This window comes from Corvus brachyrhynchos, unplaced genomic scaffold (genome assembly GCF_000691975.1).
Source record: "Corvus brachyrhynchos isolate BGI_N302 unplaced genomic scaffold, ASM69197v1 scaffold219, whole genome shotgun sequence".
NCBI classification, from domain to species: Eukaryota; Metazoa; Chordata; class Aves; order Passeriformes; family Corvidae; genus Corvus; species Corvus brachyrhynchos.
This window is the reverse complement of record NW_008240034.1, coordinates 114,250-128,373: the sequence shown is the minus strand read 5'-3', so window position 1 is coordinate 128,373 and position 14,124 is coordinate 114,250. Positions and strand designations below refer to the sequence as shown.

General features: G+C 58.4%; 1 protein-coding gene across 1 annotated transcript in view; it reads right to left on the bottom strand.

The window, feature by feature from the left end:
• Window positions 1-11,030, bottom strand: part of ADAMTS10 (ADAM metallopeptidase with thrombospondin type 1 motif 10) — a 44,934-nt gene extending 33,904 nt beyond the window's left edge. The window contains exons 1-5 of the mRNA XM_017743792.1: window positions 10,521-11,030; window positions 5,722-5,881; window positions 2,634-2,851; window positions 1,221-1,304; window positions 715-860 (exon numbers count right to left, since the gene is read on the bottom strand). Coding sequence (XP_017599281.1) covers window positions 715-860; window positions 1,221-1,304; window positions 2,634-2,851; window positions 5,722-5,881; window positions 10,521-11,015 — 1,103 coding nt within the window. The 5' untranslated portion in view covers window positions 11,016-11,030. The remainder of the gene's footprint in view (window positions 1-714; window positions 861-1,220; window positions 1,305-2,633; window positions 2,852-5,721; window positions 5,882-10,520) is intronic.
• Between the last annotated feature and the right edge of the window lie 3,094 nt (window positions 11,031-14,124).

The window sequence follows — 14,124 nt, the reverse complement described above, 5'->3', positions numbered from 1 at the left end:
CCCCCCCCCCCCCCCATCCCTCCCCCCACCCTCCCATCCATCCATCCATCCATCCATCCATCCATCCATCCCTCCATCCATCCATCCCTCCCACACCTCTGCCGCCCCAGGCTCGAGCACTCACCATTTCTGATGGGTGTTTTGTCCTGGGTGTGGCAGCTCAGAGCCCTTCACGAAGCCCTCAGGGCCTGACCCAGCGCCCAGGTCCCTGAGCTGACCTCCCCTGCCGTGACAGGAGCACAGGGACACCAGCAGGGCAGGGCTGTTCCAAGGAGAGAGCTCATCCTGACACAGAGGCATCTAAAATGAGCTGAGCCACATCCTGGGCTGCTGGTGCTGGTCCCAGTCACAGGATCCTGCTGGAATCCTCGTCCCCTTTCAGAGCAGGGGCTGACAGGGCTCTCCATCCAGGCAGGAAGCTCCAGGATTCCAGGCTGGGCTCCTGCTGCCTTTTGGGGCAGAAACGCCCCGTGGCTGCACACTGAGCTCCTTGAGAGCCCAGCAAAGACTGAGGGAAGACTGGGGGGTGACAACCATCTGGAGTGGAGGGTGATAATGAACTGGAGTGGAAGGTGATAACGAACTGGAGTGGAAGGTGATAACCATCTGAACTGCAATAATCTGCATCCAACTGAGGGCCAGGGAGCCTTGGATGAGCCCCTTGGACAGAGGCTGGGGACAGCTGCCACCCCCCCGCGAGGGGACAGCACTCACCTGGTGATCAGCACGGCGGTGTCGTGGTTGGCTATGCCGTTCTCGGGGATGGCGTTCCCGTTGCCGTTCCTGTTGACGATGGATTTCTGCCACTTGCAGAAGCTGTCCAGGGATTTCCCAGCGTGGTGGTTGATCTCCAGCGTGGGCTGGAATGGAAGCAGTGGGAGAGTGTGAGCCCAGGAAAGCTCTGGTGAGAAGGCACTGCCCATTCCGTGCCGGCAGAGCACTGACACCACTCCAGACACCCCCAGTTTCTCATGGGAAAGCAAGAAAAGTGGGGCTTTAGGAGAACTAAAGCTGCTTAAACCTCCCTAAAGTCACCTTATCATGGAAAGAATCAGATTCCCAGAGGTCTCTTCAGCCCAGTCCCCCGGTGACGTTGGGAGGATGTGGAGCAGCCAGACTGCACCGAGGGGGGCGGGGGGGGGGAATTCCTGGGAGTGGCATCCAGAGGGGACACACAGTGCAGACACAGGACAGGAGAGGCTCAGCAAAGCCCAGCTTACCTGATCCTCGGTGAGCAGGATCAGCCGGGTCACCAGGATATTGACAATATTGCCCAGACTCGAGTCCTGGAAAAGTTTGGCAACCTGACCTCCAAGAAACAAGAAAAGAGGAGTCTTAAAAATGAGCTCTGTGGCCGGATGAGCTGGGGAGGGCTGGGCACTGCAGGGAGTCGGGGCTGGGGTCTGAACACAACATTTTTTTTGGGAAGCAGGGGTGGGAATGGGACTCCACACCATCACCTGGATCGCAGAATTCCCTAAACCACGTTCAGAGCTCGCTGTCTCGGAGCAGTGAAGCCAAAATCCCGCAGCAGCTGCTCCTTGCCAGGAGCCCAGCCGGGGGAAGCCCCTGCTCCTGGCATTTTGTGCAGCCCCGGGGATGGAGCTTTGCCGAGGGGAGGGCACAGATCCCTCGGGAATAATGGAGGAGGCCACAGATGCCCCGGGAATGAGGGAGGGCACAGATCCCCCGGGAATAATCGGGGAGGGCACAGATCCCCCGGGAATAGGGGAGGGCACAGATCCCTCGGGAATAATCGGGGAGGGCACAGCATCCCTGGGGAATCGGGGAGGGCACAGATCCTTCGGGAATGAGGGAGGGCACAGATCCCTCGGGAATAATGGAGGAGGCCACAGAACCCCCGGGAATAGGGGAGGGCACAGATTCCTCGGGAATGAGGGAGGGCACAGATCCCCCGGGAATGCGCCGTCTGGGGGTGTTGCAGAGCAGATGAAACGCTTCGAACCCGGATTGTTCGAAAATCTGGCGTCGGCTTTAGAAATGCGAACCGTGAAAAGCGATCCTGCGGAGGCCGGGACAAAGAGCCCTCCCAGAGGGGCTTTCAGGGGATTGATGGATAACTTCCCAGCCCGTCTCACCTCGCAGGAGGATCCAGCACGGCCGATTCAGGCTGCTCATGCATCCAGCCTGGTACCCTGCCGCCAGCAGTGCCCCAAAGCAGAGCCACAGCTGGGGGGGGGGATTTCTGCCGGCCCCGCTCGCTGCTCAGCCCCCAAGCGTGAGAGCTCCCTGTCCTTACGCTTTCCCATGTGTTTCTCAGCTCGCCTGGCCGCGTTTGCAATGCTAATTTGAGCTGGGAGATGCTGTTCAAAGAAAGGCTTTTGTTCTCGCAGCCCGGATCCGCCGTAGCACGGTCAGACAGGCCAGATTGCCCTCTCCGGCCGCCGGGGTCCCACTGCTCAGCAGCAGCAGCAGCCTGGCAGGATTTTTGACCCCAAAGCCTTGCTCTGAGCCTGGGGAGAAGCCACTGCCAGCCTGCAACAGATCCGATTCCCCCACTGCGTCCCCATCCCACTCCTCGCAGGAAAAGTTTTCCCAGCCGGGACATTTGGGGCGATGAAGAGGAGTTCCCGCCCAGCCCGCCAGGTTCCTGGTGTGGGTGTAACACTTACAATATTCATGATGGCCAGGATGTACTGCTCGATGTCCCTGCGGCCGTGGTACCCCACCATCATCTTGTCGGCCACCACCAGGGTCTCCACGTAGCGCTCGGTGCTCACCGACCTCTTCAGGGGCAGCTGCCCCCGCTGGCTGTGGTTGCCCGATGGCTTCAGAGGGGAGGGTTTCAGCGTCCTCAGCCACCAGTGCCTCCCCTTCCAGGGCTTCTCATCTGCGGAGGGAACGGGACGGTTCTGGTGCCCTCGGGCAGGAGCTGCCAGCTCACAGGGGTGAGGGGTGGGTTCGAGGGGAGGAAAGGCCACGGAGGGCTCTTTGTGCACCACGTGTGGACACAGAAAATGTCCCAAAGGCAGTCCAGGGCTGTCCCCAGGCTCCTGCTGGTATCTCACCTGCCCTCCTGTCCCCTCCTGCCAAACAGCTCTGTGCCCATCCCACCACAGCCCCAAACCCCTCCAGGCTGCACAGCCCTGCCCTCACCTCTGCCCCAGGCTGTGTTTAGAGACTGCACAGCCATAACCTGAAAATGAAGCCCTTGCAGACCCTCTCCTCTTCCCTTTTCCTGCCAGGACCTGGATTTAGGACCTGACCTTTCCACCACAGAAAGGGCTGCAGCCTCCACAGCAGCAGCAGCAGCTCTGTAGGACTTTGCTTCCAGCACCGCTGACCTGAGCCTGGGGATGTCCCCAGCAGGGCCATCGGCTCCAAATTCTCCTCCTGGAGACCACCACAGGGTAGGGGAGGTGCCTGGGAGGCCCCAGCCCCGCTCCTGCCCTGCCAGCAGATCCAGCTGGATCCTTTCCCCTGCTCTGAGGCTGGATCATCAAACACCCAGCAAGGCTGGGAACACAGGCACACCCCAGGCAGCCCCACAACCTCCCAGCTCCAGCTCCTCCAGCTGATCCAGGGGAGCTCCTGGGGGTGTTCAGGGACCAGGAGTGCTGGGCAGGACAGGACAGGACAGGACAGGACAGGTCCAGCCTGCAGGACAAGGGGATGGGGTGGCCTTGCTGGGGCCGTTGCACTGTGGTTGCTCTAAACTCCCCTTGGCCCGTGGCTCCCACTGCTCATCTCTGCTTTCCAAGAAGCAATCAGGAGCGGGCTAAATTATTTCTGGAAGCTGGGGAATGTGGCAGAGAGTCAGCAGGAGGGGAGTCTGCTGGAGCTTCATGCAGCATGGCTTTGGGAGCTGGGACAGGCAGCAGGCCAGGGAAGCACGGGGCGGCTCCAGAGGTGCTGGTGAGTCTGGGGACACTCAGAGAAGGTGACAGTGCCCTGGTGTCCCCAGAGGCTCCATCCCTTCCAGCAGTGACACCTCATCTGCTCAAGTGTCACCGCTGGGGCAGTGATGGACATCCTGCAGGGACACCCAAGCAGGAGCAGCAGGGCCAGCTCTGCTCTGTCCCCACAAACTGACCCACGAAAAGCCCCTGGGCCCTGCTGCAGGGCTGGCATTTGCCCTCAGCCTCAGGGAGCCTCTCTGGGCCGAGGGAGTGGCATCCTCTGGGCTCACAGCCTTTTGGGCAGATGGCGAAACTTTGCTTGTTCACAAGGGCCAGGGATTCCAGCCAGGCTCTGGGACAGACTGGTGGGACGGGCAACGACCAGAAGGGCACACGGGGAGAGGCCAGGGCAGGCCTTTGTGGGTGTTTTGGAGGTCAAAGCCCTGGAGGTGCAGAAATGGGGTCGATGTGCGGTCACCATCCTCACTAAACATCCCCCAGAGCCCCCTGTGACGGACCAGGCTCCACATCCCACCCTCCAAGGCCCTTTTCCAGCTGGTCCCCATCAGCAGCAGAGTTATCCCAACATGGACACGACCTGCAGTGACCAAACCCCAAAGCTGAGGCTGTGCTGAGCACACGTGAGCTGCGATTTCCCAACGCTCTGCAAATTGGCCAAATCCGGGAGGATTCTTCTGAAGAAAAACAAGAGGTGTTTTTTTCCTCTTCTGTTCCATGCTCTATTTACAAATTTTAAAGCCCTGCTGTGGGGAGGAGAGGATGGGAGCTTCCCAGAGCCCAGGCCACCAGAAATGGGTAAAAGTAACACAGAAAAATCTGGAATTTGGGAGATAAATTTGGTTCTGTGCCACGTGGAGCAGGGTGGACCTGTTCTGGCAGGATTTTCCCAGCCTGTTTCGGGCTGGATTGAGGAGGAGGAGGTGGTGGGAGCGTGTCAGAGACTGAAACAGTTCACGCCTCAAACATTGATATGAAAGAGTTTTGGCCATTATCACAAAATATAAAGAGGCTACAACCAAAGAAGCCTCCCTGAAGGTGCCTGACTGGGACTTTGGACTGTAAGTTAAACCACCTAGATAACGCTATTGTTCAATCATCCTGGCCTAGGGAAAAACAAACAAGGCTGAGGGAGAGGAATGCATCCACAAGAAAGCCAAAGGCAGCAGAGAATCCTCCCTGGCTGGGTTTGGGGTGCAGAAGCCAGGTTTACTCCCCCCCACCCCCGAAATGAGGGTGGGGAGGAGGTTTGGGGTGTAACCTCTGCTCAGAGGCACTGAGCACCCGTCCTCCCTTACACAAACCGGCCCAGCTGCGGAGCCCCCAACCCCACACACCACACCCACGGGACATTCAGGGGAGAGGCAGCTGAGGGGGTGTCAGAATCCATCAAAAACCCCCCCAAGTTGCCCCCCCGAGTCATTCCTGAGGCCTTGCAGCGCAGGGCTGCACGTGATGCAACAAACCCAGGCTCTGTTGTAAGAGAAAATGCCAAACTCCCCCCCCAGGGAGGTGCCTGGGTTTTCCTACCCGGCTTCAGCTCTATTAACCCACGGGATTCTGTGCTTTTTGGGGGGACCTTCACCACCAAGACCAGCTGGAGAGGATCAACAAAACACCCTTGGGATCCACAGAATGGTGATATTTACCTTATCCTGTCCCTGTCACTCTCTTTCTGTCCCACACGTCTATTTTCTATTTCTTTCTTCCTCTCTCTCTCTCTCATATTTACTATCAAATAAAACCCACGCTGCTGCCACTGGCAGATGGTCTCGTCTGCACCTTAATTCGGGCAGAGGCGTTTCTCAGGACTTTAACGAGCGGATGATGACAGAGCACCTACCCAGCACTCCGCAGGCTGCGTCCATGTGCGGGTACTGCAGGGACGAGCGCTTGTACACGACGTGGGGGCTGCCCTTGCCCTCTCCCCCCGCGCTGACGTTGGCTCCAGGGCTCAGGGGCTCGATGAAATATTCCTCCTCGTCCGCCACGATCACCCCGTGCTGCAGGAGGGAACAGAGGGGAGGCAATAACCGAGGTGAGGAGAGAGTTGTGGGACAAAGGTGGCTGCTCGCAGTGAGGTTTTTGCTGATTGGCCCCGACTTTCTGGGGACTGACAAAAGTTGTGGAGGAATCCTGCACAAACACTGAGCTGCAGGAACCCACAGAGCAGAGGAAGCCCAGCCAGATGGTGGTGGATGCCTTGGGACATCTGTGTTCACTGAAGTCCTCTGGAAATCACGGTCTGAGTTATGAATGAGTTGTTTCCTATTCCACCCACTCGGTCTCAGCGGGATCCCTGTGGGATCCCAAACACCGCCCGCTCAAACACTGCAGCTCCGAGCTCGGCCTCCCCAAAAAACCCTCCCAAGCAGCTCAGCACCATCGTCACCAGCTGGGAACTCGGAGCTGCAGAGAGGGGTGGATACCCAGAGGCTTTGGGAAACACCCCAAATGTTCAAAATCTGAAGGCTGATTAAGCAGAGGCCACCAGCAGAGCCAAACCCCTTCTCTGGAGCCTGGATGGGGCATCCCAGCCCCTCGTACACCTCGGATTGGCCACGTCAGTGAGATGAGCTGGGGTTTGCTGCCTTATTTTAGTTTTTGATTCTTTGACTCAATCTCTGCGAGCCCAGGCTTTGCTCTCAGAGTGGACCCACACGAGGCAGTGACAGCCAGGAGCAGCAGATCCCGGTGGGATGATCACCAAACCCACCAGGGACTTGCAAGGTCTCTCCTCTCCACCCTCTGCCTGAAAGGTCTGAGCAACCCAAAAAGCTTCTGGTAGCCCAAGACAATCCCAATTCCTGGCACTGAGGAATTGAATTCTCCAAGGAATGTGGTGTCCCTTCAGCTGAACTTCACCAGCAAGTGACAAGGCACAGGAATGTGCCCGGCATGGCTCAAACATGATCCCAAAAGTCCAAGAGACAAAAGTCCCGGCTGTCACCCCCCTCCCTGGGTGCAAACGCAGCTCTGGGTGCAGAGACACCCCTGCCCTGCCTCCAGGGGTGTCCTTTGGAAGGGACTGCGCTTTTCCAGCTCCCGCTGTGCCCGAGGGATGGGAGCCCTGCTCTGCCAGGATGGGGAGTAGGGAATTCAATCCCTTCCATGGAAGCACCACCTGGAGCAGCCTCACCGCCGGCTGTGGGTGGGGGAGCCTCTCGGGGGGCTCAGTCCCTCCCTGCCGGGGCTGTCGCCGTCCCCTCCCCGGCCGGAGCTCAATCGGGGCAGTGTGTGCGCGGCGAATCCCGGCCCCCAGTGCCGGGGGATTTCCTCCTGCCTGGGCTCTGCTGCTCTTGGCTCGGCTCCACCTTTTCCAACACAAGCGAGGTACTGTGAGGTTACCCTGGCCGGGCTCCGGCGGGAGCCGAGTGCTGGCAGAGCCAGCTGGAAAGGCTTTGTGGGATGGGGGGAAGGAGGTGAGAAGGATGGGGGGAGAGCACCGGAGGGGAGAGCACGTCCTGCCCCAAACCCATCCCGCTGGAAAAGGGATGTGCTCACCCCAGCCTCTGCAGAGGCTCCACGCCTGCCTGGCACCTTCCAGCAGCGAGGCTGGGATGTCACAGGAGCCTGAACATTGTCCCATCGCTGACCCCAAGGGCTGAGCTCTGAGGGCCGGGCGCTGGATGTGACACAGGGCTGGTGAAGGGGGTGGGGAGAGGTCCTGAGAGAGCCCTGTGGTTTGTGGGGGAGCTGGGCTGGATGTCCTGTGTGTGATTCACGCAGGTCAGCTGCAGAGCGGGGAGGGTTTGCACTGTCAGCTCACACCACAGCCCGGCCTGGGCCAGCTCTCCCAGCTCCTGGAAGAGCCGTGTGGCAGCGGGGCCACCTGGGTCCATTCCTCCTCATCTGGGTCCCTCTGGGCACTCCTGTCCATGCTGGGCTCAGGGGACTAACCAGGAAAGCTGCCCCTGGATCCCTGCCAGTGTCCAAGGCCAGGCTGGACATTGGGACTTGGAGCAGCCTGGGACAGTGGAAGGTGTCCCTGCCCATGGCAGGGGGTGGAACGAGATGGAATTTAAGGTCCCTTCCATCCCAAACCATTCTGGGATGCTCTGATGAGGACCTGGCCTTTCAGCTGTTCCTCTGCCACAAAAGGGGAAAGAACATCCCTTCTCTGCTTAGTGTTTTCTCCTGGCTGTGATTGGATCCTTGGGATCTCTTGGGATGAAACACAGGGATTCCAGCTGAGGCAAAGCTGCTCCCTGGAGGCTCCCAGCTGCTTGGCCTTTCTGGCAGCTCAAAACACGGAATATTTTTGAGAACGGACCATGGCACCCTTTGCTTCCAACAGAGGCCACGTGGTGGGGTCGGGGCTGTCCCGTGCAGGACCAGGAGGGACTTTGATTTCCTCATGGGTCCTTTCCAGCTCAGGATATTCTGTGGTTCTGTGGCTCTGGGAACTGGGTGACTTTCTCCTGGCTGAGCCTGAAGCTCAGCAGGGTGTGGGAGATGTGTGGGGTGAGCCCTGCTCCCTGCCTGCCCTCGGGCCGGGGTGACAGTGCCTGTGGCTGGGAAGAGGAGTCCATGGGAGAGTGTCCAGGTATTGGGAAGATGAGTCAATGGTTGAGTGTCCAGAAATTGGGAAGAGGAGTCACTGGGGGCGTGTCCAGGTATTGGCATCCAAAGCTGATGCACTGTGAGGGTTGTGTTGGGAGTGTTCAAAACCAAAGTGGTTCAAACCCAAATTCTGTGCTTGCAGGCACAGGAATTCCTAAGGGATGTGGGAGCTGGAGGACAGGAGGATGGCCTGGAACTGCTACTGCTGTTGGACACAACCCCTCTCCCTCCTCCTCGTGCTCAGCTCACCCCGTACCCAGCACTGGGTCCCAGTTTGTGCCCGGTCACCACCACAGTGCCCGAGTGCCCGGGCAGCATCACCCGTGCAAAGCCGGGTCAGTGCGGTGCCCCCTCAGCAGGACCCAGCACCTGGGGACCCCCTTCTGTCCCCTGCAAAGTGGGTGCTGCCCTCCTGGAGCGGAGCCTGCTGGGGATGAGGGTGGGCACGAGCGGATCAGGGTTACTGGTCACCCAGAGAGCTGCACAACATCTCCCACGGCAAGTCCAGCCCTCTCTCTACCAGCTAAAAACATTCCAGACTCCTCTTGCCCAGATTCCTGACCCCACTCGTCCTGACTGAGCCCAAAGTTCTCCTCCCCCATCCTCGCCGTGTCCGTAACTCCAGAGGGCAGAAGGACAGAGTTCAGGCAGAGGAGAGGTTGTTGGATGACCCCCTGTCCCTCTCTGTGCCTGGCTGCATTTTCCTCCAGACAGCTCTTGGTGCCTCTCCAGAGCTAAGCACAGCCTGGGGACCGAATTCTCCCAGTTCCAAGTGCTTGCCCCGGCCTTGCTGCCCTGTGGGGTGGGCGATGCCAGATCCCTCTCACTGCCAGCAGCACCCAGCTCACCCTCTGGGAGCACCACGAAATTCCTTGGGACTGGAGCAGAGTTCCCACGTCCAAACAAAGGGCTCGGGAAGCGGGAGTTGGTGCGGCTCGGAGTGTTGGCTGTGAGCTGGAAACTTTAGACTCTGCGATATAATGAGTCAGATTCTCATTTCTGTTAATAACCCACAGCACTGTTCTGGCAGGGTCACCCAGTAATAAATCAAATGGGAATTCATTCCCGTTTGGAAGCTCTTCCTCACTGCCAGAATGCTGCAAGGAGGTGGGGCTGCAGCAGAAATGTGAACCTGGCCTGGAGAGACTTTTTCTACCCCTCCAAGGGAGCCATGAGCCTTGGGATTCACTCACGGGGTTTGTTTGCTCCATCTCTCCATCTGGCAGCTCAGGAAATGTGCTGTGTGAGCCAGAAATATCAGAAAATCACAGAAAAATAGGGATGGAAGTCCTCAGTCTATTCCCAGGGCTGGGAGAGCTAATGAATCATACCTGGAGGGGTTTTGAGAGCCTTTTGTCTGGCCTGTTCCTAAAGATCTCCCAAGACCTCACTCTCTCCAAGCAACCTGGCCCAGAGCTCAGCTGTTCTTACACTCATGTCCACCACTAAGATTCCCTGCTGATATTTAGGACCAGGACGTTCAGTCTGAGCTGTCAGGACTTGGAAAATCAACCATTCCCACCCTCCTTCCCACAGCCTTGCTGGTTTTGAGGAAATGCCACCTTGCCCTGTCTTGACGTTCCCTTTTTCATATGGAAAAACTGATTATTTCAGTTTTTTCCCCTCAGAAGCGACAATTTTTTAGCTCCTAAAACATGGGCAGAAGCGACTGGGAACCCCAGGAATGCATCTGCAGTTGGAGGGATCTGGATGCACTCCTGACATTCCAGCGGCGCTGGGAAATCCCTCCCCGCCCGCAGCAGCACACGCAAAACAATTTTTGCCGTTGCTGTTGGAAGAACTTGGTGAGAGCCAGGTCTGGGTAACCCCAGAGAGCCAGGATTATCCCATTCCAATCAAAACCAATGGGAAAAGGCCCAGAAACTGGACTAGCAGCGACCCAGGGATCAGGAAGCCCCACGGACGTGACGGGGGATGTCCGCGCCCTCCGCCGATTGTGATGCCAGTGTGGGATATTCCCGCTTGCCACCAATCCCAAGCTTTTCCCACCTCACAGATCCACCTGCTGGAGGACCAAAGCTGTTGGCATCACCCCTGGCTGGCCAAAGCCGGACTCACCAGGCCGTTGCAGTTGCTGATGGCCACCTTGGAGCTGAGGTACTGGTCCTGCAGGTGGCCGGCGTAGTGGCAGTCCTCATGGAAGTCGTGCTGCCAGTCCATGCCATCCCGCTTCCAGTACTCCACAGTGAAGTGCTCGGCCAGCAGGTTGGAGTGCAGGGTCAGGTTGAGCAGGAACTGGGTGTGGTGGGCAGAGACTTTGTAGAAGACCTGCTGCTCCGAGGGCTCGTAGGGCAGGGAGCGCCGGGGCCGCGGCTTCAGCTGCCGGCGCATGTCGAAGGTGAGGAAGTCCCCGTTCTGGTCCACTTGGATGGGGAAGGCGATCTCATAGTGATCCAGGCTGGAGAGGAATTCCTCTGGGGAGGGAAGGACATGCATGGGAATGATGCACGTGGGGATGGCAGCCCGCTGAGGGAGTTGGACACCCAGCAATGCCAGCCCGAGCATGGCCACAGCCAGCGCAGGGTCCTGCCACAGCATTCCAAAAATTGGCATCTCAAGGCTCTGCCCAGCCTGAAGGATCCTTGGGATATTCCCCAACCCTGCAGCCTACAGAGCCTTGGGATAGCAGTTTTTGGAATGCAACTTTTTCCTCTGCGGGTGGTGGAGAGGAGCAGCCTGGCCCAAAGGGCCTTTCAGGACACCCCGACTGTGGCTCTGGACCTGGACTATCCCAAATCCTTCCATCTCCACTGGGCAGAGGGAATCCAGGTTGTGCAGAGTCCAGCTCTGAGCTTTGGGGGGTTATCTGGACCCAGATCCTTCCAGGAACAGACCCAGCAATGAGGGCTCTTCAACAGGAGGCAGAAGGAGCCTTGGGGTGACAGTGGCTCAGGAGAAAAGTCTCCTGTGGGTTCCTTGGGACATCTGCAGCTGCTGACTCTGAGAACACAAAACCAGCACCACCCCAACCCCCCCATCAGAGCTGCAGGGGCCACAGGGGCACAAAGTCACTGAAATGCCAACCAAATTAGGAGAGAGGGCAACCAGAATTCCCCAAGCCATGCTGAAAATGAGCAAGAGTGGAAGTCAGACACCCCAAATCCCCAGTCACAGATGTCTGTGACCCCATCCTGCCCTCCCAGCTCCCTGGATGGGTTTTTATCAGCTCAGCCTGGCTCAGCAGCTCCTGTGGGGAGCTCCCTTGAGCTCTGCTCGTGTGCGGTGCCACCCAGGCTGTGACGAGGGCACTGTCCCCAGCCCCTCCGCCGGCTGTCCAACAAACTGGCACCCTCCTTTTGGCAAAAACTCCTCCTTTTCAAAGGAAAATGTCCCAGGGGCTGCCAGATTGGATCTGAGCAGAGCTCTGGCTGTGTCTGACAGCCCTCAGCCCCAGAGGCTGGGGCTGAAGATGGGAAATATCTGTCTGCTGGAGCTCCTCCTGAACCCCTCGTGCCTGGAGGGTTTGAGCCTCCTGAGCCCTCATGGGAGGGGATTTTCCCTCTCTTCCCTCTGGAAAAGTCTTCCTGTGCTTTTTGCATCCCATTTGTTGTTGTTTCCCGAGAAAACAGGAGGGGCTGGGCTGTTCCGGGGAACTTTGCCTGGCTCCACAGCCCCCACCTGCAAAGCCTTCCCGGCCATCAGAAACTCGGCCAGCTCCAAACTGCACCCTCACCACAGGGCAGCACTGCCGAGTTTCCTTTCCCTCTGTTTTCCAGTGGGGGAGCCTGACAGAGTGCTTTCCTCGGCCACCAGGAACGGGGCAGCCCTTCCACCCTCTGGGGTTAGGGGTGAGCTCCCATCTTTGCTGACCATAAACACTCCTGGCTCCTCTGCCTTGCCAGAATTAATGATTAGGTTTTTAACTTCCAGCTTTCCCTGCATCCCAGCACCTCCCTGTGATGGGGCCGGGCAAACAAGGGCGACTTTTTGCACTTAGAAATGACTTCAGGCTTGGAAAAATTTGCTGTCGGAAGTGTTTTGTTTTCCTTTTTGCCTCTCTGCAGTCCATGTGGGCTTGGAAAAGAGTGAATCAGAGGGTGGTTTGTGCTTGCTGGGGCTACAAAGGGCCTGGGACTCTGGGCTGGAGGCTCTATCCTGACCTGAACAGCGCTTCCAGAAGGAAAAACGTGTCCAGAGCCTGAGGGTGAGGTGGTGTGTGAGAACCTGGTGCTGGTGTAGGGTGGGCACTGCATCTCCTCAGGGATGTCCCTCTGGACACTGAGGCACGGGAAGAGCCCAAGAGCAGTGCCCTGCATCACCAAAATGGTTTGGGAAGTGGTGCTGCGGAGTGGGAATGCCACACATGGAAAAAATAATCATGGAATAGAATCATGGAATGGTTTGGGTGGGAAGGGACTTTTAGAGTTCATCCAATTCCACCTCAGCTGTGGGCAGGGACACCTTCCACTGTCCCAGGCTGCTCCAAGCCCCATCCAGCCTAGTCTTGGACACTGCCAGGGATCCAGGGGCAGCCCCAGCTGCTCTGGGAATTCCATCCCAGCCTCCCAGGTGGGATATTCTTTCCCAATATCCCACCTCAATGTGACATTCCCAATATCCAGCGTCACACGTGTGACGGCTCTGCTGACAGCCTCGTGTCATGTGGACAACAAAGGGAGACTGTCCAGTGCCACAGGTGCCTCCTTCCTCTGCCCTAAAAGATCAGTCCAGGCTCCAAGAAATTTGGATCTCTCCCTCCCTAACCCCGCATGATCCTCCCAACATCCCACATATTCCCAATCCCCGCATTTCCTCACCCCTGCCTTGCTCATGCTCCCCCTATTCCAGCCCACAGCCCTTCCCTCCTGTGCCCTCTGCCCCTCAGGCACTTCCCACTCCATGAGCAGCTCCTGGCCCGGGCTCTGCCCAGCAGGGTCTGCGCTGCAGATAAGCCCTGGCGTTGCCAGAGCCCTGTCAGACCACTGGGAAGGGAGGCCATAAAAAGCCTTTCTCCAGAGAAGCCCGCTCGTGGCTGGGCAGGATGCTGGGTACCCCCGGGGGAGCACAGGGAGAGAGCAGGGGGGAAAGCTGGGAAGGAGGAGGGGTGGTCTGGGGAGAGCGGCACCCCAGGGTCCCACTGCTGGTGGCAATGGAGCAGGGATGGCACAGGGAGGGAAAGGAGCAGAGGGGGAGCTGAGCAAAAAGGGGAGAGAGAAGGGGAAATGGAGGAGGGAGGGTTTGTTCCTCTCTCATGAGCTGCTCGGAGCACGGGAAGGAAGCAGAAGCAGGCTGTGGTGCTGGCACCAAAGGGAGTGAGGGGCTGGCAGAGCCCGAGCTGCAGCCCAGACAGGATTCCCGAGGGATGGCTGTGGAGATGCTCTGGGATCCCCTGGTCCAGGCTGCCCTGGCACCGTGGCAGCCTCACTGCATCCTCCAGGGGCCCTTTGTTCACCCGTGAGCTGGGAACAGTGGGATGAGCCCCACCCGATGCTCTGTGAAATGGGAATGTCTGATCCGTCCCCACAGTTACACCAAGGTCCTGCAGGAATTCCCTTTGGATTAAAACCCACCCAGCACTGTGAGCATGAACTGAATCCTCGGTCAGCTCCCAGAATCCTGCAATGGTTTGGGTTGGAAGGGACCTTAAAGCTCATCGAGTCCCACCCCTGCCATGGCAGGGACACCTTCCACTGTCCCAGGCTGCTCCAAGCCCCAACGTCCA